The following is a 22,873-nucleotide window of genomic DNA, read 5'->3' as shown; positions in this document are numbered from 1 at the left end:
TAAAAATTACTACTATACTATTTATTTTATCATTTCAAATCTATCACAGAACTTCTTGCCATTGCAATTGGAAGTGGAATTATTACAGCATGCACACATGTACATCTGGCTTTCACCTGCATACAAATGAAAAGTATTGGAAATCACTTGTCCAAACACGCAACTTTTCTCCTATATACTATATGGTTTCTTGTCATAATAACACCAGAGTTTAAAATGTGCTCTTCTTCTATTTGGGTCATCCAAGGATATAATATGAAAAGAACTTGTATCAAAAGTTTTGAGAAATATCAACATCAAGTCTTTTAAAGGTGCGGTCAAAATTTGGCCCCTACATCAATTTATTTTATTTTATTTTTTACCATTCCTAGATGTATGAAAATGAAACATAACCACAGAAGTGATTAGTCATTATTACTTCTGATAGGCTTACATAGTGGACCTCCTTGCATAACACCAAGGGGAGTGAAGGGGGTACTCTAATAAAATGGTAAATAATTTTCACAGGCTAATGTACATGTAAATTTGGAAATCAATTATAACAGTTTACAGTGTATAAATTTACTGTTATTTTGATACCAAATTAATATGTCACATTGACAAACAGGATGTAAGCATAGTGATATATTTAATTAGAATAACATGCAAAATTTTCCTGAAAATTTAAAGTGCATCCAACCTTGTTGACTTGAATTAGTATATACAAATGTAGTTGTAATTACAGTCTACATGTATATGTTAAATTTATTTGAAAGCTTTCCATATATATATTTAATACTTTCTACAGAATCAATTTGAGAAAATTTCAAAACTGGTAAATCCTTTTTTAAGCATGTCAAACATGTCCAACACACAATCTTATTATTTGGTGTATTGGAAAAGAAATATCTTAAGTTTCCTCACATACATTTGTAATTATCTGGTGCATATGATGGAAGAAATTTAAATTAACAAGAAAACCACATTTTCCCACAGCACAGTGAATACCTTCATAAGCTTAGTGCAGTATTTCAAAATGCTATGTTCTAATCAACTTTTGATTTCTTAAGTAAATGGCAACAGAAATTCTAGAAAACATAATGAGTTTTTGCTAAAATCGGCCTATCGACAAGTTCAGAACAATCCGTGAAAAAAAAATACTGTAAGATTACATAGAATTTAAATTTGAAAACACATTTTCGGCATAATTATATGCCATTTGCTTTACAGATGAAGGCACTGGCTAAGAATATATCATAATCCATTTGAAATTCCCTATATACTACAAATTAAAAATCACTATAAAAATAGAATAGAAAATCCCCTGTGATGGAAGTGTCAGAAGACACTTTCAGGAAGACACTAAGTAAATTGGAATAACGAGAAAATTTATAAACGTCCCGTTTTATAAGGAAATAATGGCATACTTTGGTTAACCGGGGAATGTCAGGGTACATACACGTGTGTATGTTGTCGTTGCCAAGTGATGTGACACAAATATAGTTTTACTTTGAATCTATATTTAGATTATCAAAATCACAGCAGTCGAACTACTTCAATGTGTCCCCTTCATGCATGCATTACGAACTTGACTGCGCACAATGTGACAACTGGAGATATTTGTATCTTACCTTGCTTTTTTCATTCCATTGTGCTTGAGCTTGGAGACATGGCTGTGAAGGGGGCAAAAGCTGTCCAAACAAGTTTATCGGAAAGTGTACATGTCCATATGCATGCTGTTTACGTCAGTTCAACTTCCGGAAAGATAACTCTATCTAATGAAAACTAAAACTTTATATAATGTGACCGTAATGGGAAAAATAGTTTGTAGTCTATTAATATAATAACTGATTTAATTATATTCATTTTTTTTCATTGGCTGGATTATAATACAAATTGTTACGAACTATTAATAGATTTTAATAATTCTTTCACATAAGACATGATTTATTCATATTACTAAATAACTACTAGACTAGATTCTAGACTAACAGTTAAATCAAATTCAAATTCAAATTTTTTATTGGACCATAAAGTGGGCCCACGCAGGGGCAAGTGGACAATATGACGTGAAGCATGCATACTTATACAATACAAACATATTAGAAATCATACAATGCAAACAAGTTTGAAGTGACAACCTAACTGGGTGTTCAGTACTTGCATACATTAGACGAAAATAAGTTATGAATTATAGTTTATATTTGTGCCCAGGTGGGTCGGCTAAAAGGTTATTCTTTAAATTTACTCCTTTTTTTCAAAGGCATTGATTATATACTTGGCAACATTTTTTAAAATAGTTTCGTCTTCATTTGTGACCAGCCATATAAATTTAGAATTATCCGGTAAAGCAACTAAGTTTGGATATCTTTTGAACATTGGCTGCATGATCATGAGTTCATTTCTAAGTTCATCATAAAGTATACAGTTGGTGAGAAAATGACTTTCATCTTCAACTAGATTTGAAGAGCAGTACACATGTATATACAAATTCGCTCTGATCTTTCCGATAAGGGCTTTGTGTGCCGCCCTGTTTCAACCCTTGGGCAATGTGCCGAAATCCTTAGTTTACATAATGCCTGTCTATGTCTGAAGTCTTTTATTTTCAGGTAAGGTTCCATTTTGAAACAGTTTTTAATGTTAAAGTAGGTATCAAGTTTGCCACTTTATGTTATTTTTTTTGGTGACATTCCATGCAAGTAAAAAACTTTGTCGTAAATTGTTTTGAACATGGCATTTTAGCTTCATGACCGATAATGTAGTTTTCGGTACATCAAAGATGCTACAGTGCTGAAACAAAGGTTTTTTTATTGATGGAAAGCAATAATAGATTCGTTTATATTTTCTACAGTACCAACTTATCGGGTGATCAATATATAAAACTCATAGTTTTAAGACATAGGAAACCAAGGCAGCATTTCTCGGTAACATTATAAACTCATTCGGAGCAGATTGTTTCATAAACATTTTGACCATGAATGACGAAATGTTTCTTGTGGCAGTTCTTGGAGCAGACCAGTTAACATTCAATAGTAGCAATTGTAAACGTCAGTTCCTATCAAAGTGCCTAGACTTTCTGGACAAAGTATCCCAGGTTGCCATAGAATGAGAACTCCCAAGATGTGAAACTTACGCAACGCGTCTTCATGCTCATTTCCATGCCTGATAACTGATATATAAAACGTCCTTTATGCAGACTTTGAACCTGGCGTTTTTAACTTGATATCTATAATTTATATTTCAATTTCATGCCTTTTCATTGTAAACAAAACAAAATCTCCAAATGGGGGAAGTAAAGATTGATTGATATTTCAATTTGCCTGTATTGTTCATTTTAATAACATACTTTTAATGAAATAAATGTAGGTTTAAACTAATTTATTTGAATTTTTTAATACTATATGTTGGCCATGGTGGCCATCTTTGATTACTGAGCAACCCAAAAATAGCAGCACGTGGTCAGAGTCATCTCAGAATCATTTCAGAAACTTATAGTTTAAATCAACTGGTGGAACTTGAAGTTTTTGTGTTTTTCAAAATGTCGGCTATTGCAGCCATCTTGAATTTCAGACCAAACTCAAAAAAATAACTTGGTCAAAACCATCTAAGGATCATTTCAGGAAAGTTTTAACTTTGTCCCACAGGTGGAACTTGCGAAGAGGTTTAAAATATGTGTTGTTTGGAAAAAACATGATTTCGCAGTCATGTTATAAAATGGCCAACGTAGCTGCAGCATCGAAATTTTAACCAGTCAAAATGAACCAACACTTAATCAGCTTCCCTTCCTTAATGACACCCATGGAACAAGAGAAGACGTTTAAAAGGTGTAATTCAAGATGGCAGTCATGGTGCTTATCTTGGATTTAGAATTGACCCGGAAAAAATAACAAAACTTGACTAGAACCATCAGTTAGAACTAAGTACCCGTGTAGAACTTGAAAAGAAGTTTGAAAAAAAAGTGTTGTCAACGAAAACCATGATTGCGCAATCATGTTAAAAAAAATGGCCGTCGTGGTTGCCATTCCACATTATACGAGGCCGAAAAATAACAGCACTTCGTCGGCTTCTGTTCATTAATCCGCACCAATTTCCTGCTCGATGGCACCAGCGGAACTGAAGAAGTTCAAAATGTGTTTTTCAAGATTGTGGTCATGTTGCGCGGCCATTTTGGATTCCGGACTGACCAGAAAAATAACAACACTTTGCAAGAACTATCTTAGGATCATTTCAGGAAAGTTAGAGATGAATCCCACAGGTGGAACCTGAGAAGTTTGAATTGTGAAAAGTTTGAGGACGACGGACAGCGGATGACGACGGACGAAACCCGATGGTTATAGGTCATCACATGCTCAGCGACGTTACCACTTTGGCCCAACGACCTTTTCGTCAACATTATTTTCAACTGTTTGCATATTTCCCCTACATGAATATCGACTCGTCTGCAAGCATTATATTAATCACAGCATGTCTTATATGCGATCATTATAAGGATACTGGATTATGTTGATTAGATATTTTCTATAGCATGGGTGTAACTTTATGTTGTTTTTGTGTTTATTTGTTTTTGTGTGTGTTTTTTTTATTATAAGTATTTCTTTTTTTGTAACATGCATTGTATAAGCTGTCGACACTGCAGCCTTTTTATTAATATTAAAATGATTTTATTAATAAATGTCCCATTTCAATATTATGCTCAGATACACATACTATTTCATGAATACAACCTACGTATGTGTCATTTATTTGCTTTTTAATATTACTAAATACTTTCTTGTTTTCATAGTATTTCCTTGTCTGACACCTGTGTTCGAAATCTGTGAATCGATCTTATCTCTGACGCATAGAAATTATAGCGAAAATCGAATGTGATAATGAGTCATTAAGCTTATACCTTGCATCAGTCTAACCTCATTCAAATACATCTCTTCAATACGCTATGAAACGTAGGCGAAATGAAGAGATGTATTTTAGACTGTAAAGTTGGTAGAGTTATCGCGCTTGACTCACAGAATGCCTTTTAGTTTCTATACAGAAATTAGAGTTCTATTTAAGTTGACACCAAATTTACATATAAAAACGAAAAGATTTCTCAAAGAGAAAAACATCTATAAAATGCACCAGAGCTATAGGTCAAGTCGTCACTTTGCGGAATATAGATACAGCTAGAGTCAAACATTCTTAATTCAACAGGACGTTAAGAAATACAACATAACACTAACGACACCGTATAGCGTCCAGGAAAACGAAGTTACATCGAAACAAAAATGTACTGATGACATCGTGCGCCCGTCAATGTGGTAAAATAGGCGTTTATGAAACATCAAGGTAATTAAGTGTTGATTTTATATCGAGATAATTATTCCTGAATGAAGGTATTTTGGAGATATTCAAAACAATAAAGGATATTTGAAGACAAAAAGTAGCTTGAGCTTACTGACATAAGAAGAGCTGGCCCAGCTATATCCATAACGGGAGGAAGATGTTCTGTGACAATGAAATTCAGTACACTACGTACCTGTGTCTAATCCCAGCATATCTAGGTCTGAAGAAGATTATTGTAATTTCAACTTAAGACACGCCCCTCCAAGCCCTAACAGGTTGAACATATAATTGCAATTATCTCTGACCATAAATTTTTCATGCAAAATTTCATCAAAAATCAGGTCAGAGGTTTCTGAGAAGAAGTTGAAATAATCTAGACAAAAGGCAATACCGAAAGCAATTAATCACTAATTGATAATTTGTCTGTTTTATCTGCAAAATGGTGTGTACAAATTCGCGATGGAGTGAGAGATCCCCCCCCCCCCCCCCCCCCCCCCCCAACCCCCAACCCCAACCCCAACCCCCGCTTATCGAAAGTCTTATCCCCGAAAGATTGCAAAAATTGCTATAATCATTTCATTTTCCGAAATTTAGGCCCCCAGTCCCCGCGCCAAAAAAAAAAAAAATTCGGCTCGCGCCTATGGCGCTTGCATTACCACTAGGTAAATTACTGGATTTTTTTCAAAGATTACGTTGAAAAATAGTTTTGAAATGTAAATACGTGTATAAGAAATAATTGTTATTTTTTGTTGTTCACTGGTGTATGAACGGCATTTTTTGACCTGCGTCATTTAAAATATCTGTCAAAAAATGCCGTTCATACATCAGTGAACAACAAAAAATAACAATTATTTCTTAATTATTGACATTTCAAAGACCTGTGTCCATATTAAATGTCAAAACATAGATACTAAACAACAGTTGGAATCACAATACAACAACTTGAATCACACTACAGCAGCAGGAATCACAATACAACAACAATCACAATAGAGCAACTACAATCACAATGCAGCAGCAGTAATCAGAATGCAACAATAGGAACCAAAATACAGCAATGTAAATCAAAATACAGCAATTTAAATCAAAATACAGCAATTTAAATCAAAATACAGCAAAAGCAATCACAATACAACAACAATCACAATACAGCAGCAGTAATCAGAATACAGCAATATGAACCAAAATACAGCAATTTAAATCAAAATACAGCAAAAGCAATCAAAATACAGCAAAAGCAATCACAATGTAACAATGTGAAAAATTTGACAATGTATTGGTTTTTATTATGTTTGATATATTTTACCTCAGGTACGCGCCGCTCGCTGTTTTAGTCAACGTTTTCGCGGTGCGCGCGGACTTGTGTACGACTGTGCTGTTTACCTGTGTACGTTACCTGTCTTACATGTATGTTGTGAATTGTTATGTAAATGTGGTGTTGGAATGTTTCCTTATATGGTCATGTCCAGTGTCGTCTCGTTTTGGGTTTTGGCGGTCAATTTGGTGTCTTTGTCTTGTATAGTTTGATCAGACATAGAGCCGCCGAGGTGAAAGGATGTGTGTTTGAGTTGGTCCGTTAAAGGTTAGTTCTTTTAAACTCTAGAAGTCATATTTTATATTTTGTTATTTGGTATTTATTGGACGCGGTCGATTTCGTTTTGGTGTTCATTATCTAATATATTATTAATTTAGGAAATTATCATTTGTTCTAGCAGAATACTGACCGGCACTGGCCGAGAGTTTTTTTCATGAAACATCTGAAACCCCAAACCCATTGTTCGGGTACGTATGTACATGTATTATGTAAAATTTATAGATACATGTTTTATCATCAATGGAATTATACTTACCATAGATATAATAGGGAATATTTTATTTGTGTAAATTATTCTATTTATATAAGCAAAGTACATGCACGCCAAATGGCGGGAAATGTTAAATAATCAAAGTTTCACCGTGTAACATGTCCATAATACCTATAATGGTGATAATATATATTTACTGTTTTACTATTTGTATTGTAGGGTTTATTTTATATGAGTAATAAAAGATTGGAAACTTCAACTCGGTTTGGATGATTTTGTTCAAATTCACAATGGCGCCCATGTAGATGTCTCAGGATTCCTACTGCTAGATTCCGTTTTCCGGATTTCGGCGAACCGATTCCGACAGGAGACAAGAACCCATCCTCGGAATATGTGTGTGCGGCTCTTCATGCGTGTAACTACAATATTTGTGTATATTGCTGTGATATCGTTTGGGATATAAGTGCAATTTTTTTTTTCCAATATGGGATTTACTGGAAGTTTTCGTTGGGAATGACAAAGGAACACAATCTACAGAGGTATGAACTATTATTTTCTTATCCTCTCTGAGTAACATTACCATTCGTGATCAGTGATCATGAACTTTTCGTACTAGCCATGTCACGCGTTCGATCATGCGTGTCATCGTCGCTGGAGAACCAACAGTATCGACCAACCCAGGTAAATCTGATGACTGAACTGTAATTGTCTACTTGATTGAACTGAACTTAATATTCTGTGCTGCTGCTGAATTGACTTTATAAAATTAGAGTTATATTTGTATTGAGTTTAAGAGTGTAGACTGTATCATTGTATAATTGTTTCTTTTCAGGTTATTCGCATTGCGTATTTTGATGTGTGTAGTATTATATTCGGGGTCGTCCAGACGCTTGTAATGCAAACATGTGTATGGTGATGTAACTTCCGGTGTAAACTGTAAACATCCGGCCACGTGCGACCTAGTTGGATAATTCTGCATTTTTTTTTCTCTCTGATTTTTCAGAGTATTATAATAATTTTTTTTTCATTAGGGTAGGAGATAAAATTTGGTACACCCTTAAGTTATTTAATCATTTATTCATTTATTTACTTATTTTTTTCCCCATTTTGATTTTTCATAGTTTGATTGGTTGGTTTTGAACTTGTGGTTCTGTGTGGTCAGGTAACTGGTAGTTGTTGGTTTTCTTTGGTGATTTCAGGTTTTTTTTAATATTTGCTCAGGGTTTTCTTCTGTGATATTTAGTTATTCAGGTTATTTTAGTTTGTGTTGAGTGTTGAATGTTATATGTTTTGTGTTCAATGTTATATGTTGATAGTTATATGTACACGTGTATGTTGATTTGTTTCCGTGTTTCTATCAAATTTGTGAATCCGCTTTAGATCTTTCGCGTTTTTGCCTGCTGTTTTTTTTTCGCGATTTCTTTAGTTTTTGGTAGTTAGACTTTGTGTTGTTTTTCTATTGAAACTGTGATTTAGCCTATAGTAAAATCATAGGCAATTACTTTGTAATTTACGTATTTATTTTCATTTCATACAGATTTAGGTACTGTACTTTGGCGCTTTGTGGAATCTGTTGTGTTTGTAGAAGCTGTACTGTTTTCTTAATTACTAGTGACATTTTATCATATTATTATTCGGAATTTGTTCTTGTTCTACAATTTTACCATGGATAGAGATAATAAAACACAACTCATCAAGGTGCTGGATGAGATGGGACTTGCACCCAAGTGTAAGGATCCTGAGGAATTCAAGGAGTGGATGTCATCGTACCTACAAGAGCAAGGAGGTAGTGCTGATGTTAAGCCCAGGACAGAGTCCAAAGAACACCATATTGTTACTCAACAAGCTCGACTTCCGCCATTCAGTGGTGATCCATCTGCGAAGCAGGAACCCTCATATGACTTGTGGAGATATGAAGTGGAGTGCCTTTGTCGTGATTCTACAATCACTGAGGAGATGTTGGCTCAGATCATACATAGATCACTGCGAGGTAATGCTGGATTGGTGGCAATGAGACTTGGCAGCGGTGCAGCTATTTCAGAACTATTGACCCAGTTGGACAGCAATTATGGTGTGGTAGAGGATCAGGAGGCTTTAATGGGTAAGTTTTATAATGCGAGTCAAGGAGATTCTGAAGATGTTACCTCCTGGGGTTGCAGATTAGAAGACCTGTTAGTGAAAGCCACAAGGACTGAACCACTGTCAATGACAAAGCGGAACCATATGCTACACAGTAGGATATGGAAGGGATTAAGATCTGCACTTAAGGAAAGATCTGCAGCAAAGTTTGAGTTATGTCCAGGTTATGAGGATTTTAAGGTGGAGTTGCGTAAGATGGAATCAGAGATGGCTATTGAACAGAAGTCAACTATTAAGACAGCTACATCTAAGATGGCATGCAGTGATACCTGTAATGAAGATCCAAGGTATGAGAAGTTGGAAGGAATGATCAAGCAGCTGACAGCAGAAGTGAGGAACATGAAGTCTAGAGACGGCGAAGTGAAAAAGTCTGGTTTTGGCAACCATCTCATAGTCCATGGGCATCGCCCATTGTACTGGTTAGGAAGAAAGACGGCTCGTTGCGGATGTGCATCGACTTCAGGGAGATAAACAAGAGGACTATTAAGGATTCCTATGCCCTTCCGAGAATAGAGGAGATATTAGATTGTTTGTCCGGGTCTAAATTCTTTACAGTATTAGATATGAAGTCTGGTTATCATCAGGTTGGAATAGAAGAGGATCACAAGGCAAGAACAGCATTTACTGTAGGCCCACTTGAGTTTTACGAGTTTAATCGAATGCCGTTTGGTCTTTCGAATGCGCCCGCGACATATCAGAGGTTGATGGAGGAATGTTTAGGAGATTTACATCTCAGAGTATGTTTGATTTACCTTGATGATTTGATTATTTTCTCCGATTCATACGAAGAGCACCTGAGACGAATAGAAATGGTCTTCAAACGTCTGAGGGAGTGCGGCTTAAAGCTAAGCCCGAAGAAGTGCAAATTCTTTCAGCGCAAAGTGGTATACCTTGGCCATGTTGTTTCGGAAGAAGGTATTGGAGCTGATCCTGAGAAGATAGTCAAAGTTCAGACTTGGCCCACTCCGAAGTCACCCGAAGATGTCCGATCATTCCTTGGTTTTGCGGGTTATTACCGTAAATTTGTGAAGGATTTTGCGAAGATTGCCAGACCATTAAATGACTTACTGCCAGCCTGTGCAAAGAAGAAAGTGAAGCGAACGTCGGTGGTAAAGCAACAATGGAGTTGGGGAGAAAAAGAGGAGAAAGCTTTTCAACACCTGAAGGATATTCTTTCTACACCACCCGTTTTAGCTTATGCTAGATACAACGAACCATTTGAGCTGCACATTGATGCCTGTGGATATGGCCTCGGTGCTGTGTTGTATCAGCGTCAGGATGGAGAACTACGGCCTATCAGTTATGCCAGTAGAGGACTTAGCAAATCGGAACGTAACTACCCAGCACACAAACTGGAGTTTTTAGCTCTCAAATGGGCAATTACGGAAAAGTTTCAAGATTACTTGTACATGAATAGGTTCACCGTGTTGACAGATAATAATCCTTTGACGTACGTTCTAACTTCAGCAAAACTGGACGCAACTGGTCATCGCTGGGTCTCGGCTTTAGCAGCATTCGACTTTGAGATCTTATACAGACCTGGGAAGCAGAATAAGGATGCAGATGCCTTGTCAAGATTACCACAGGAGAAAATCTCATTGGACAGCATCAAAGCAGTTTGTCAGTCGCTAGTTGACCCTGGCTATGTTAGTTGTTTATCCATGTCGGCCACAGCTGTGGATGTATTACTGGACCCAGAGGGTGGTAACTTGGATGGTATATCTAATAGACAATGGAGGAGAGAGCAATCTCAAGATCCAGTTCTGAAACCTTGGATGGATGCTGTTGTGGAACATAAGCGACCAAGACGCCAGAGTTTACCCATGACACGTGACCATACTATGTACTACCGCAACTTTGACAGCTTAAGGCTGAAGAGAGGTGTACTATATCGAGAAGCCATTATAGATGGGAAACCACGGGAGCAATTGGTGTTGCCAGCTCGGTATATCAAGGATGTATTACAAGGACTACATGATGACCTAGGACATCCTGGCCGTGATAGAGTTTTGTCTCTGTGCAAGGATAGATTTTATTGGGCGAGCGTCACAACTGATGTGGATGATTGGATAAAGAATTGTCCAAGATGTCTTAGAGCGAAGACCCTAACCAACATAAGAGCTCCACTAGTGAGTATCCACACGAGTCAACCGATGGAATTGCTGTGCCTTGACTATCTGTCGTTGGAACCATCCAAGGGAGGAATTTGTAACATATTGGTTATAACAGATCATTTTACCAAATACGCACAAGCCATCCCTACCAGAAATCAGACAGCAAAGACAACGGCAGAAGCACTGTTTAACCATTTTATAGTTCACTACGGAATACCAAAGAAGATACATACAGATCAAGGTGCAAATTTTGAGAGTGATCTCATGAAAGAGTTGTGCAAAGTGCTAGGAGTGTCAAGATCTAGGACTACGCCTTATCATCCGATGGGAAATGGTACCACGGAACGCTTTAACAGAACGTTGCTCAACATGCTCAGGACATTGGAGGAAGATGAGAAACGTAACTGGTCTCACCATATTGCACCATTGGTCCATGCCTATAATTGCACGCGTCACGACACCACGGGATTTTCCCCTTTCCAGTTGATGTTTGGGAGAGAACCACGGCTACCTATTGACATTGCGTTTGGCATTGAGCAGAGCAGTGAATCTACATCACTTCCAGAATATGTGGATAGCCTAAAACAACGTTTGAAGGATTCCTATCAGTTAGCATCATCATTAGCTGAAAAGGCCAAGAACCGACAGAAGATACAATATGACAAGAAACAGAGAGGAGCTACGGTACAAGTTAACGATAGGGTACTGGTCAAGGCCTTGGCATTTGAGGGAAAACACAAGTTGTCAGACAAATGGGAGGAAGAGGCATACATTGTTCTGGAGCAGCCAAATCCGGATATTCCCGTTTTCGTAGTCCAGCTGGAGTCCGGAAGTGGAAAGAAGCGTACATTGCACAGAAACAACCTCCTTCCCATAGGAACACTACTGTCGGAGACGGAGAAGCCTGTTCCAGCCAAACGCACATTCAAACCGACAGTACGCGAGGTATTGGAACATACTCCTGTAGACACATGCGATGAGAGCGATGAGGAAGACGATGTTTATCATATTATCGGCAGTGGGAATTCACATGATTTGGAGGGCAGATTACCTTCCGATGCACATGGTGAAGGTGCGACGTCTCAGGACCCGGATGACGATTTTGGTGTACCTGAGGATGTCGATCATGTTGTTCCTCTTGGTGACGACCATCTCTCCGGAGGAGAAGATTCTTTAGGAGGGGGAGAACAACAGCCGGAAATAGAGGAGGCTGGAAGTGGTCCAAGAAGGAGCGCTAGAACCAGAAGGCAGTCTCAGTGGCAGAGATCAGGCGATTATTTATGTAGTCGGATATCGTCGTCGAACAGTCAATCATGGAACTTCCGGATGGGGTTACTGGAGACACTTGCAAAGAAGGGTGTTTTATCAGGATCAGCTCCGGATGTTGGACACACACTCATCACGAGCATTTTGCAGTCGGGATATGGATGATTTGTTCCGTATATTATTTTTGTTTACGTATTTAAAGATTTGTAGATATATATTAACTAGCAAGTGTGCACGGTATTGTGGAATAAGTATTCCATGGTCATAAGTGAAAATGGATATTTATTCATAATAAGTAATAGAAAGTAAATCAAGTTGAGATTATATTGAAATAAACATTTCTGTTGTTATATGCATACTAGTGTGTGACGAGGACGTCATATTTCAAGTAGGGGGAGAATGTAACAATGTGAAAAATTTGACAATGTATTGGTTTTTATTATGTTTGATATATTTTACCTCAGGTACGCGCCGCTCGCTGTTTTAGTCAACGTTTTCGCGGTGCGCGCGGACTTGTGTACGACTGTGCTGTTTACCTGTGTACGTTACCTGTCTTACATGTATGTTGTGAATTGTTATGTAAATGTGGTGTTGGAATGTTTCCTTATATGGTCATGTCCAGTGTCGTCTCGTTTTGGGTTTTGGCGGTCAATTTGGTGTCTTTGTCTTGTATAGTTTGATCAGACATAGAGCCGCCGAGGTGAAAGGATGTGTGTTTGAGTTGGTCCGTTAAAGGTTAGTTCTTTTAAACTCTAGAAGTCATATTTTATATTTTGTTATTTGGTATTTATTGGACGCGGTCGATTTCGTTTTGGTGTTCATTATCTAATATATTATTAATTTAGGAAATTATCATTTGTTCTAGCAGAATACTGACCGGCACTGGCCGAGAGTTTTTTTCATGAAACATCTGAAACCCCAAACCCATTGTTCGGGTACGTATGTACATGTATTATGTAAAATTTATAGATACATGTTTTATCATCAATGGAATTATACTTACCATAGATATAATAGGGAATATTTTATTTGTGTAAATTATTCTATTTATATAAGCAAAGTACATGCACGCCAAATGGCGGGAAATGTTAAATAATCAAAGTTTCACCGTGTAACATGTCCATAATACCTATAATGGTGATAATATATATTTACTGTTTTACTATTTGTATTGTAGGGTTTATTTTATATGAGTAATAAAAGATTGGAAACTTCAACTCGGTTTGGATGATTTTGTTCAAATTCACAACAATACAACAACAATCAAAATACAGCAAAAGCAATCACGATACAACAACAGTAATCGCAATACAGAACAGGAATCACACTTCATAAATGATGTTTTCTTTGTACAAAATTCGACTCGCACAGAATTCGATTATAAGGGACCATTGCCGTGTAATTGGGAGGGTGGATGTGAAGTGACAGGCCATTTCTATGAGTATTCTGAATTAACCATGTAGAACCAGTTATATGGACGTAAACGAACACTCAAATGTTGCTACAATCCGTACTATATATGAAGATTACCAAAATGGTCGTATTTGGATCGCAACGATCTCTTTCTTACCTGGCCTCGTTTTGCGTCAAGTTGTACACCCATGTGTCTACAATTTATAAACCAATGTTCGGCGATTGGACATGGTGTTAAGGATATAAAAGAAGACGGTGGAGCATGATTTGTCGATCAATGAAGAATGCTTATTATTGCATTTTTGCCAGTGAAATATAGAGAGGATATTGAATGGTTTCCTGTTAAATATAACATATATTTCATTCGTATGCTGGGATCAATAATGACGTCATCTTTGTGACGTTACTACACGTCGACTCGATGGCGCCATTTTGAAAGGACTGATCATGGCAATTTAAGCGTTTTCTGCTGTTATTAGAGAATCGGTGCATGAACAGCAAACGTCAAGTGGGTATTTTGTCAAAAACGAGTCTGAACATTTCAGAAATACAGCAAAATAACTTTATCTATCTCCGCTTCGATTGGAAAAATCGGCAAGTTTCAAGGAGTTGAATACAAAGGTTCGCTCTGATTGGTCAAAAACGGAAAACTTATATTTTCACTGCAAACTTATATTTTCATAGACTGGATTACCTGCCTTAGTACCATTTCTCTCCACTAGGCTGCGCTCATGAATACTATTTTCGAAGCGAAGCCTAGCGGAGAGTAGAAAAACTACGGCAGGTAAATCCAGTCTAATATTTTCACTGCGAAATCTTATATTTTCACTGCTCATCGCTGCAGTGAAAATATAAGATTTATTAGCTTGATAATTTCTTTTATATTTCACTGGCAAAAATGCAATAAAGAAATTCATCAAACTAATTAAACTGATATTTTCACTCCTCATAGCTGCAGTGAAAATATTAGTTTTCCGTTTTTGACAGAATATTTCGAAGCGAAACACGACTCGTCGAGTGAAAATTATCGAAACATTCTGTCATACGAGTGAAATATATGTTATATTTAACCGGACACCATTCAATATCCTCTATGTAGGTAATGAACAGGAGCCGTGCTTAACATCTATTTCATTGTCTTAGAGTATTCCGAAAATGTCAGAGGATTACACGGTGAGAAAATTACGACGGGCGCCGTTGGCTTCAGAACAGCAAAAAAAAATAGCCAGAGACCTTTATCTAGCTGAAGTAAGTCTTGGAAGTCACGATTATGTGAGTGGAAGAATAACCATGTAAACAGAGCAAAATGAGCAACAAACAAAAATGCGCTGCAACAAAGTAAACTGGAAAAAAATTCTAATATACATGTACATGTTTATTTCACACAAAAAGTGAATTTTCTACTGATTTCTTTTCTCTGTTTCTCTATATCGATAGACTCCACGAATTTTACAAATAAATATACAAAATTTACCATAAATAATCTATGTGAGCCTTACTTGTACAATAAAATAACATTTTTAACAACAGGTCGTTTGCGCCCCTAAAATCACTCCATGGACATCCCCAATAATTTGATTCCCATGAATGATGTCAGTGTTTCACTGTTGTCCTTGGTAGGCGAACTAGTAACGGGTACCATTGACACAATCTCATGGGATTCATACAATTCTTCCTCTGGAATCTTATCAAGACCCGGAAGTATATCTGGTGTTAGTATTCTTCTCGAATGTTGAAGTTTCTCCGAAGTTTGACTGGCCTTTCTTGATGTTTGAGTCAATGTTTCGTTCCGTCGAACTGACACAGCGTCTGCTGTAGGCGACACATGTACATTATCAGATTCACTTTCGTCTTCTATGTTTTGGTTGTCAAAGCTGCGTTGCCCGGCGGAAATCCGCGGAGGTCCAAGTATTTCGTAGTACTTCAGAATTGGAGCTAGAAGGGTAAGCGACATGAATATACAAAAACATGTATCTACTAATAGACAATTATACTACACGAACGAAAATGTTATTTTTTTTAGATGTTTATCTGATTGTGAGCAAATCAAAGTATCAAACTACTCAAAAGAAAACGTTAAAATTGTAATTTCGAATTTGGCCAACCATGCTTTATTATTTCTGTCTTGCTGTAACTGTTATATGAATGTCTACGTTACACTTCATACGTATAACATGCATTGTATCGACTTACACGGGGAAAAATTGTCCAAGAATGACAGATAATGTCACAGTATTATTTTGAATTCTACATTTTATACTCTGGATTAACATGTAATGATTCGATAACAATAGTAATTATCTATGTAAAGTTATAATTTCATATCGAGCTCTCACAGATCAGTGAAGGGAAATTTATGTGAAAGGCGACGCCTGTTGTTGTACCGAAAGAAACACTGGCAACTGTACATACTGTAGCCGCGTGGGAAATTATGATAAACAATTATTATCTTAAAATATGGCCTTTTCAAGTCATCTATATATACATATTTATATGGGTGCGTGTGAGTATCAGTCGTATGCCATGCCGATAGCTACTATTTCTCTGGAAAACAATGTATGGCCCTTAACAGTTTGGCCAATACAGGGCGAGATTTTCTCATTCGGTTATCTCCCTTTCATTCTTTGCAATTACGACACGTCATAGGCCTACATAATTAAACACGTCGGCCCATTGCCACGGGGACACAGCTCACTTAACTGACTGTAATATATTCAGCATTGAAATATACGAAGAAGAAAAACAGAGAAACGTTCATAGCTAGTTGTATCACAGTACTCTTCGTCTGTTAATTCTACGTATATACTTAAACTCACCTATTGGTAACCTAGGGTGTCTCGGTTTTGTAGACTGAAAGTAGAAAAAAATAGAGATAACTTATCATCACGAGGTGATATAGGGGTACTCATTAAGCGTTAATCTACTAAGTACATGTAGATGGTATTTTATTCAAAAACACGATTTACATACAATATTTCAAACAGACCTCTGTTCCGATGGGTGGTGGTCGACTAGTTATAACAATATCTCGTTAGATACATTATTGTAAAGTATATCATCCTTAAACAACACAACATAAACAACAAACAAACAAGCAAACAAACAACAAGAGGGCCAGGGCCCTTAACGGTCATCTGACAATTGAATCATTATCATATAGATAGCAAAGTTCCCCTTTAGCGGCCACACCACGTGGGGCCCCATGGGTCACACCAGCCTCATTTATATACAATATGACTTTTCTCCCCCAATATTGTTTCCCATCACATTTGGTTATAATCCACTCAAAGTTTAAGAAAGAGTAGATTTTTAAGCAAAATTTCGGGGCCCCGCCACTCGGGCCCAGGGCTCAGATCAGCCTCATTTTTATAAGATATGATTGCCCTCCTCCAATGATGTTTCACACCAAATTTGGATGTAATCCACTCAAGAGTTAAGAAGGAGTAGGGTTTTAAGGCAAACATTATTCTTAGGCCCGCCACTCAGGCCCTAGTGGTTAGATCAGTCTGTCTTATATAAAAATGATCGCCCTTCTCAATTATGTTTTACACCAAATTTGGATGTAATTCACTCAAAGGTTAAAGAGGAGTAGGGTTTTAAAGCAAAAAATTCACCACAGTTCCCGCTTTGGGGCCCAAGCACTTGGGCCGACGGGGTCAGACCAACTTCGCCAGCCAAGGGTGTTCAATACGATATTCTCCTTCGATTTGGTCTTGAGATCCGTCAAGGGTGTAAAGGAGAGTATCGTATTGAACACCCTTGGCTGGCGAAGTTGGGGTCAGACCAGCCTCATCTATATATTTGGTAGTAATCCACTTTGGGGTTAAAGTCTAACGGAGCACGGCGGTCACGACGGACGGAGCACGAAGGCTCTTCGGGTCAGAAGACCTAAAACACATGCAAATAAAAAATATATTCAAAACAAAAATAATCAAAAAAGTTCACAAAGAGGATAAAAACAGAGAAAACTTCAGAATGGATTTCAAACTAAATAAGACTAGGCCTACATGTATTTTACTATTTGCCTTACCTCACAGATATCCTGGACACTTGGTGAACTATCTATAGTATAAAAATGAAACAGATACAAACTGACATTGGTGTTATACGGTACATACATGTACGTACGCGTTTGTCAAAGTCAGGGACAGCAAACACAAGAAATAACAAAAAAAAAACAAAAAAAACATACTCGTTATCAAATTATCATTTCCCGAAACCTTTTGAAGTTCTTCACCAGCACATGATCTTCCTGCGAAATTCGATCGAGTCTGTTGAAAAGAAACTCAATATCAATATAATAGTAAAGTTTAATATAATAATGATAAAATAAAGGTTTATATCATTAATACCTCAACGATAACGTGTTACGTTTACCAAACAGCACGTCACAAGCAGAAATACGTTAAAAGTACGTAAGACCTAATTTATTGAAGCAATATTGCCATCATAAATATGTCGACAATAATTTTATTTATCAGTATGTACATTCCATGTTTAATGTATAATGTGGACGATTTCAAGTAATCTCAAGTATAAGGGACGCATCTCGTGGCAACAGATGAAGCAATAATGACGTCACGCATTTTGATTGCGATTTGTTCATTCTATCAGGGAAAAGGAAAGAAATGTTACAGGCAAGAAAGTCCAGCAAATAGAAATCTAGGGACTTCAACATTAATGTAAATAATACTAAAGTCTTTGTAAAAGTGTAGAGTATAGGCCACATTTACTAGCTCAGACTAGCGGGAATTCCCCTTTAGCTATTGGTAGGCTGTTTGCCTTGAGAGCGGGAGGTCGTTAGTTCGAACCCCAGCGCCGGCAGGGTATTTTTCATTAAATACTCCTTCCTATTACAGATTTGGTGCCGTTGACCACTCCAAGTGAAAGCTGTAGGAGATTGAGACCCCCTTAAGGCTAAAGAACCTGGGTTGTGGTTGTCTTCGGGCGAAGATTTTGTGAAGGAGGGAGTAGTGTTAAAGTGGAGATTATATGCCCCCTTATTAGCTCAGACTAGCGGGAATTTCCCTTTCGCCTAGAAGAAGCTACATATTAAGGCTGTTTGCATGGAGAGCGGGGGTCGCTAGTTCAGGCCCTAGCTTGGGCATGTGAGCTGCCGATAATATCGGTGACCACAAATTCCTGTGACCAGTCCTGAAATGTTATGTAGTCCTTGAATCACTGTAAGGGGACTTACATTGTACCTGATGCATGTCATTCATTAACAAACGAAAACCTAATTAAAAATATCACCTATTTTCTTTCAAATGAAAAAAAAAGTGGGGTTTTACCAGTCTATCACTATAAAGGTCACCTGTTTCAAATTTGAAATGTAGATCTACCACAGTTTATAAATACAAAACGCTAGACTAACACCAACATAACCTGCCTATAAAGGCAAACGTTCTCTGCCTCTTTAAAAAAAAAAAGTAATAATAATAACGATAACCAAACTTACCTTTGGTACAATATTGAATGTCCTCTCGCCAGGCGAATCGGGTATGGAAACTGTAGAGAATACTCGTTACAGTAGTTATATTGATCGTACAGGTTGAGGTGGAGTGTTGTACCCCGGCCTCCTCTGATGGTAAATAAAAGTAAATTTTGGAAACTGTCGTGAGATTTGACTTCTCCAGCCGACAGAACGGTCGTAAAACCTTACATAACAGGAATGCAGTTGTAGTGAATTGAAAGCGACAGCACCCTTATATTATTTCGATGTCGATTGGTTAGAATTACAATTTGGTTAGAGTTATTTCCCTTTGATATTTCAAAATTTTATATTCGGCCCTATGTACAGTGCTACAGCCTTGCAAGTGGACCTATTTTTAAGAAAGCTCGTGTCCAATAGGCCTAATACTGTATTAAACCTATTCAGTGATAACTTTTAGCATATAAAGAAGGATGAAACGACCGAGTCTTCTTTTTACCGTAGGTTCTACAGTAGATCTTGATTTTTATCTTAACCTAGTTAGACTTACTCTCTGAAATATTCCAAATATCAGATGTTTCGTCGTTTTCGGTGTCGTCATCGCCGTGGTCGGAAAAATAATCACCCATCATTTCGACGTAAACTGAATGGAAAGGAGACAGTTCGTAACGATCGTGTCACGAAAACTTTTTACTTGTAGAAAATGCACGTTTCCGATTGGTTAAAATTCATGCAGGTCTTATATAATTTGCAAATAAGATAGCGGTCGATCCTTTCCTGAATCTTATTTACCATAATGGCCTAGCTCGTTCGAAGACAAACATAATGTTTAATACTACAAATGTAGATCAATTGAACCATATCACATTATATTCTAGATCTTTTTATGTGTATTGTATATTTCCTTAGTTGAAATTCATATACACACAATGTACATTTTAAATGATAACTTTTATGAACACATTATATCAATGAACAATTAAAGACTCATCACCCATTCAAAAATAATCAATAAATTATTTTATTAAAAGTAGAAAACAATATAAACAATAACATTAAGACAATGGGGTGAACAATAAGGAATGATACGTCTAAAAATAGAAACAGAACATCACAACACAATCCAGGTCAGAACCTTGTTAATTAACTCAGACTAACGAACGTGCTAATGGAATATTATTAAAAAGGGTTTATCATACGTCACACATTCCTTGTAAGTTATAGCGGCTCTCAGACAAATCAAGTTTATTTGTAGACTACAAAAAGAAGTAAATTTCAAATATTCATTTAAAAACCTTAAGGTTTTTCAGTTATATTTGCATCTAAGAACATTCATTTACTTAAGATATTTAACGAAAAGTGTCCATAGCAAACATGATAGAGACACACATGTACATTTTTCAATCATTCTATTCTTAACTTTTCATTTTGTAGATTTCAATTACATGCTCTCAAAGTATATTGCACTCATACACTCTTACACATTTTAAAGTTTTTAGTTAGAATCACTTGTTGATATTGGTATAAATATGAGTTTATTATATATATCAATTCATTATCAGACAGTTACACAACACAAATCAGCACTACTTGAGAGAAAGACTCGGGTATAAACTCGGTTATCACTCTTTTCTACCCTCGCTCTTTAGACTAGAAGGAATAAAATCGAATAGATCGTTTATATAGAAAACTTGTCCAGCAAGTTAATGCATATTTTAACATCACTATTCAGCACCGTTGTCCGGATGTAAAAGTTGTCCAGCAACCCCTCCGAGAACATCACCTATCGGCGTAAGATTAGTCAGGGTATTCCTGTGTTCAGCAACTTTCTGAGAAAAGACTTGTCCGGCAAGCCTTAGCATGTATATTTACAGGCGAAGTTTTTCATCCGTCGAAAGTTTACGGGTCTCCTGGGTAACCGCGTGTTTAACAACTCTCAAAGGAACACTCTGGGGCGCCATAAACGCTGAAACACGAACATTTGTTTCCGCATTTGTCCACGATCACTGTCTGCCCGAACGGTATAAAAGTGTTCTGGTGGCGACAACCTGTTAAAATAAAGCCGGTAGACATATAGCATACAAACAATAATAAAATATAAGAAATAAGAGATATGTGAATAAAAGGAGCTTGGAAATAATATTTTGTGTAATTAATATCATTTTAACTTATGCAATTTTTTTTATAACAAATCTATATAAGTTTTATTCATAAAACTAAGGGTTCATGTGACACATACATGTATATGAAAAACAACACTTTCCTAATTTCACATTTTTTTTTTTGTGATTATGCTTAAAATTCAATGTTCGTGGCTTACCAAAGTATATTTACATATATGATTCATATTAGTTAGAAAATTAGAGGAACACTTTCTTACTCGGTTGAGAAACTTACCCTGTCGACACTGGCAATTCAGGTTTGGGATCCAGTCTGGGCATTGCCACTGCTCAGCGAATACACACTCTTCACCAGAGGCACAGCCACGACTGTAAACAAGCGAAAACAACACTACGTGAATTGTCAATGAACAAGAACAATTAAAACTGATGCAATAGCAATACGATTTATTACACTTATTTAAAAAATCAAAGATAAATAAATGAATAAAAAGCGTAGTCGGACGAAGTTATCGTAAATCAAATACAGCAATGAATCAAGAGAATTGATTTACCTTGTTCGGCATTGTGATGCTGAAGCAGGAACTCTCCGTACCATATTAGGCTGTACCTGCCAGAACTCCCCTGTCACTGGGGTTACGATCTGCTGCTGGGATGGAATGGCGGGAATCTGAGGAATGGCGGGAACCTGGGGAATCATATGTGTTTTTGGAATGACCTGTTGTCCAGGCAACATGACGCCGGGTGTATTCGGGTAAATTATCTTTGGAAAGTTCGAAATGATCACCGGTCTTCTTACTGGTCTGAATTGGCGATATAAGTGGGCACTAATTGGGTCTGTCATCAAAATCAACGCAGCGATGATCGACACTGCGATTGTTGTAAACATCGTGTTCATATTTTTCTTCTAAAACAAATTATTCACTACGACTGCAAAACAAAAATAAGTTTTCAAATAAAACTTGCTCAATTTTAGAATTTAGGAGAGCCGATTCGGAGGAAGTTTCTTAAGCTACTCGATGAATTACCAAACGAGTTGTGATGAAAGCTGTATCGATTTCATTCATATATATACATTTCGTTTGCTTTCGTCATACCTTCAATAGTTATGATAGCCCGGTAATCTCCGGTCATCCACGCATGGCCTACGTACATGGAAATCTACATCCATCAATCATCTGTCACGCTCGGCCATCAGGGATAGTCCTCGGCGCGTTATTGGCTAAAGCTGACCTTTGATATCAGTGTTTGTAACGTCGAAACCTACTCTTGTACCTTGGCCAT

The 22,873-nt window shown here is 37.0% G+C and overlaps 4 protein-coding genes across 5 annotated transcripts in view; 1 reads left to right on the top strand and 3 right to left on the bottom strand.

Annotated features, from left to right (window-relative positions):
• The window catches only part of LOC117330160 (inositol polyphosphate multikinase-like), a 35,753-nt gene extending 34,031 nt beyond the window's left edge, over positions 1–1,722 (bottom strand). Inside the window, exon 1 of the mRNA XM_033888384.1 lies at positions 1,611–1,722. The gene's annotated coding sequence lies outside the window, so the exon portion shown is untranslated. The remainder of the gene's footprint in view (positions 1–1,610) is intronic.
• A 4,830-nt stretch (positions 1,723–6,552) lies between these two features.
• Positions 6,553–9,858, top strand: LOC117330131. Of its 2 annotated transcripts, XM_033888358.1 has the most exons (3): positions 6,553–6,883; positions 7,017–7,083; positions 7,326–9,858. In XM_033888358.1, exon 3 carries the CDS (start codon positions 8,772–8,774, stop codon positions 9,714–9,716), a length of 945 nt encoding a protein of 314 aa, XP_033744249.1. In that variant the 5' UTR covers positions 6,553–6,883; positions 7,017–7,083; positions 7,326–8,771; the 3' UTR covers positions 9,717–9,858. The 2 variants fall into 2 exon arrangements, with proteins under 2 accessions (XP_033744249.1, XP_033744241.1); XM_033888350.1 differs by having other exon boundaries at positions 7,017–9,858.
• Positions 9,859–15,390: 5,532 nt separating this feature from the next.
• LOC117330114 lies at positions 15,391–20,165 on the bottom strand. The gene is made up of 6 exons (XM_033888335.1): positions 20,020–20,165; positions 19,497–19,546; positions 18,231–18,309; positions 18,069–18,100; positions 16,855–16,888; positions 15,391–15,973 (listed from the first exon to the last, which is right to left on the bottom strand). The coding sequence occupies exons 1-6, from the start codon at positions 20,099–20,101 to the stop codon at positions 15,588–15,590; spliced, it is 663 nt and encodes a 220-aa protein (XP_033744226.1). The 5' UTR covers positions 20,102–20,165; the 3' UTR covers positions 15,391–15,587.
• A 305-nt stretch (positions 20,166–20,470) lies between these two features.
• LOC117330104 lies at positions 20,471–22,613 on the bottom strand. The gene is made up of 3 exons (XM_033888325.1): positions 22,144–22,613; positions 21,867–21,958; positions 20,471–21,517 (listed from the first exon to the last, which is right to left on the bottom strand). Exons 1-3 carry the CDS (start codon positions 22,485–22,487, stop codon positions 21,396–21,398), a joined length of 558 nt encoding a protein of 185 aa, XP_033744216.1. The 5' UTR covers positions 22,488–22,613; the 3' UTR covers positions 20,471–21,395.
• Positions 22,614–22,873: the final 260 nt, after the last annotated feature.

Source organism: Pecten maximus, chromosome 1 (genome assembly GCF_902652985.1).
Source record: "Pecten maximus chromosome 1, xPecMax1.1, whole genome shotgun sequence".
Lineage (NCBI taxonomy): Eukaryota > Metazoa > Mollusca > Bivalvia > Pectinida > Pectinidae > Pecten > Pecten maximus.
Note: the sequence above shows the minus strand (reverse complement) of the source record. Positions and strands in the feature narration are given on the sequence as shown.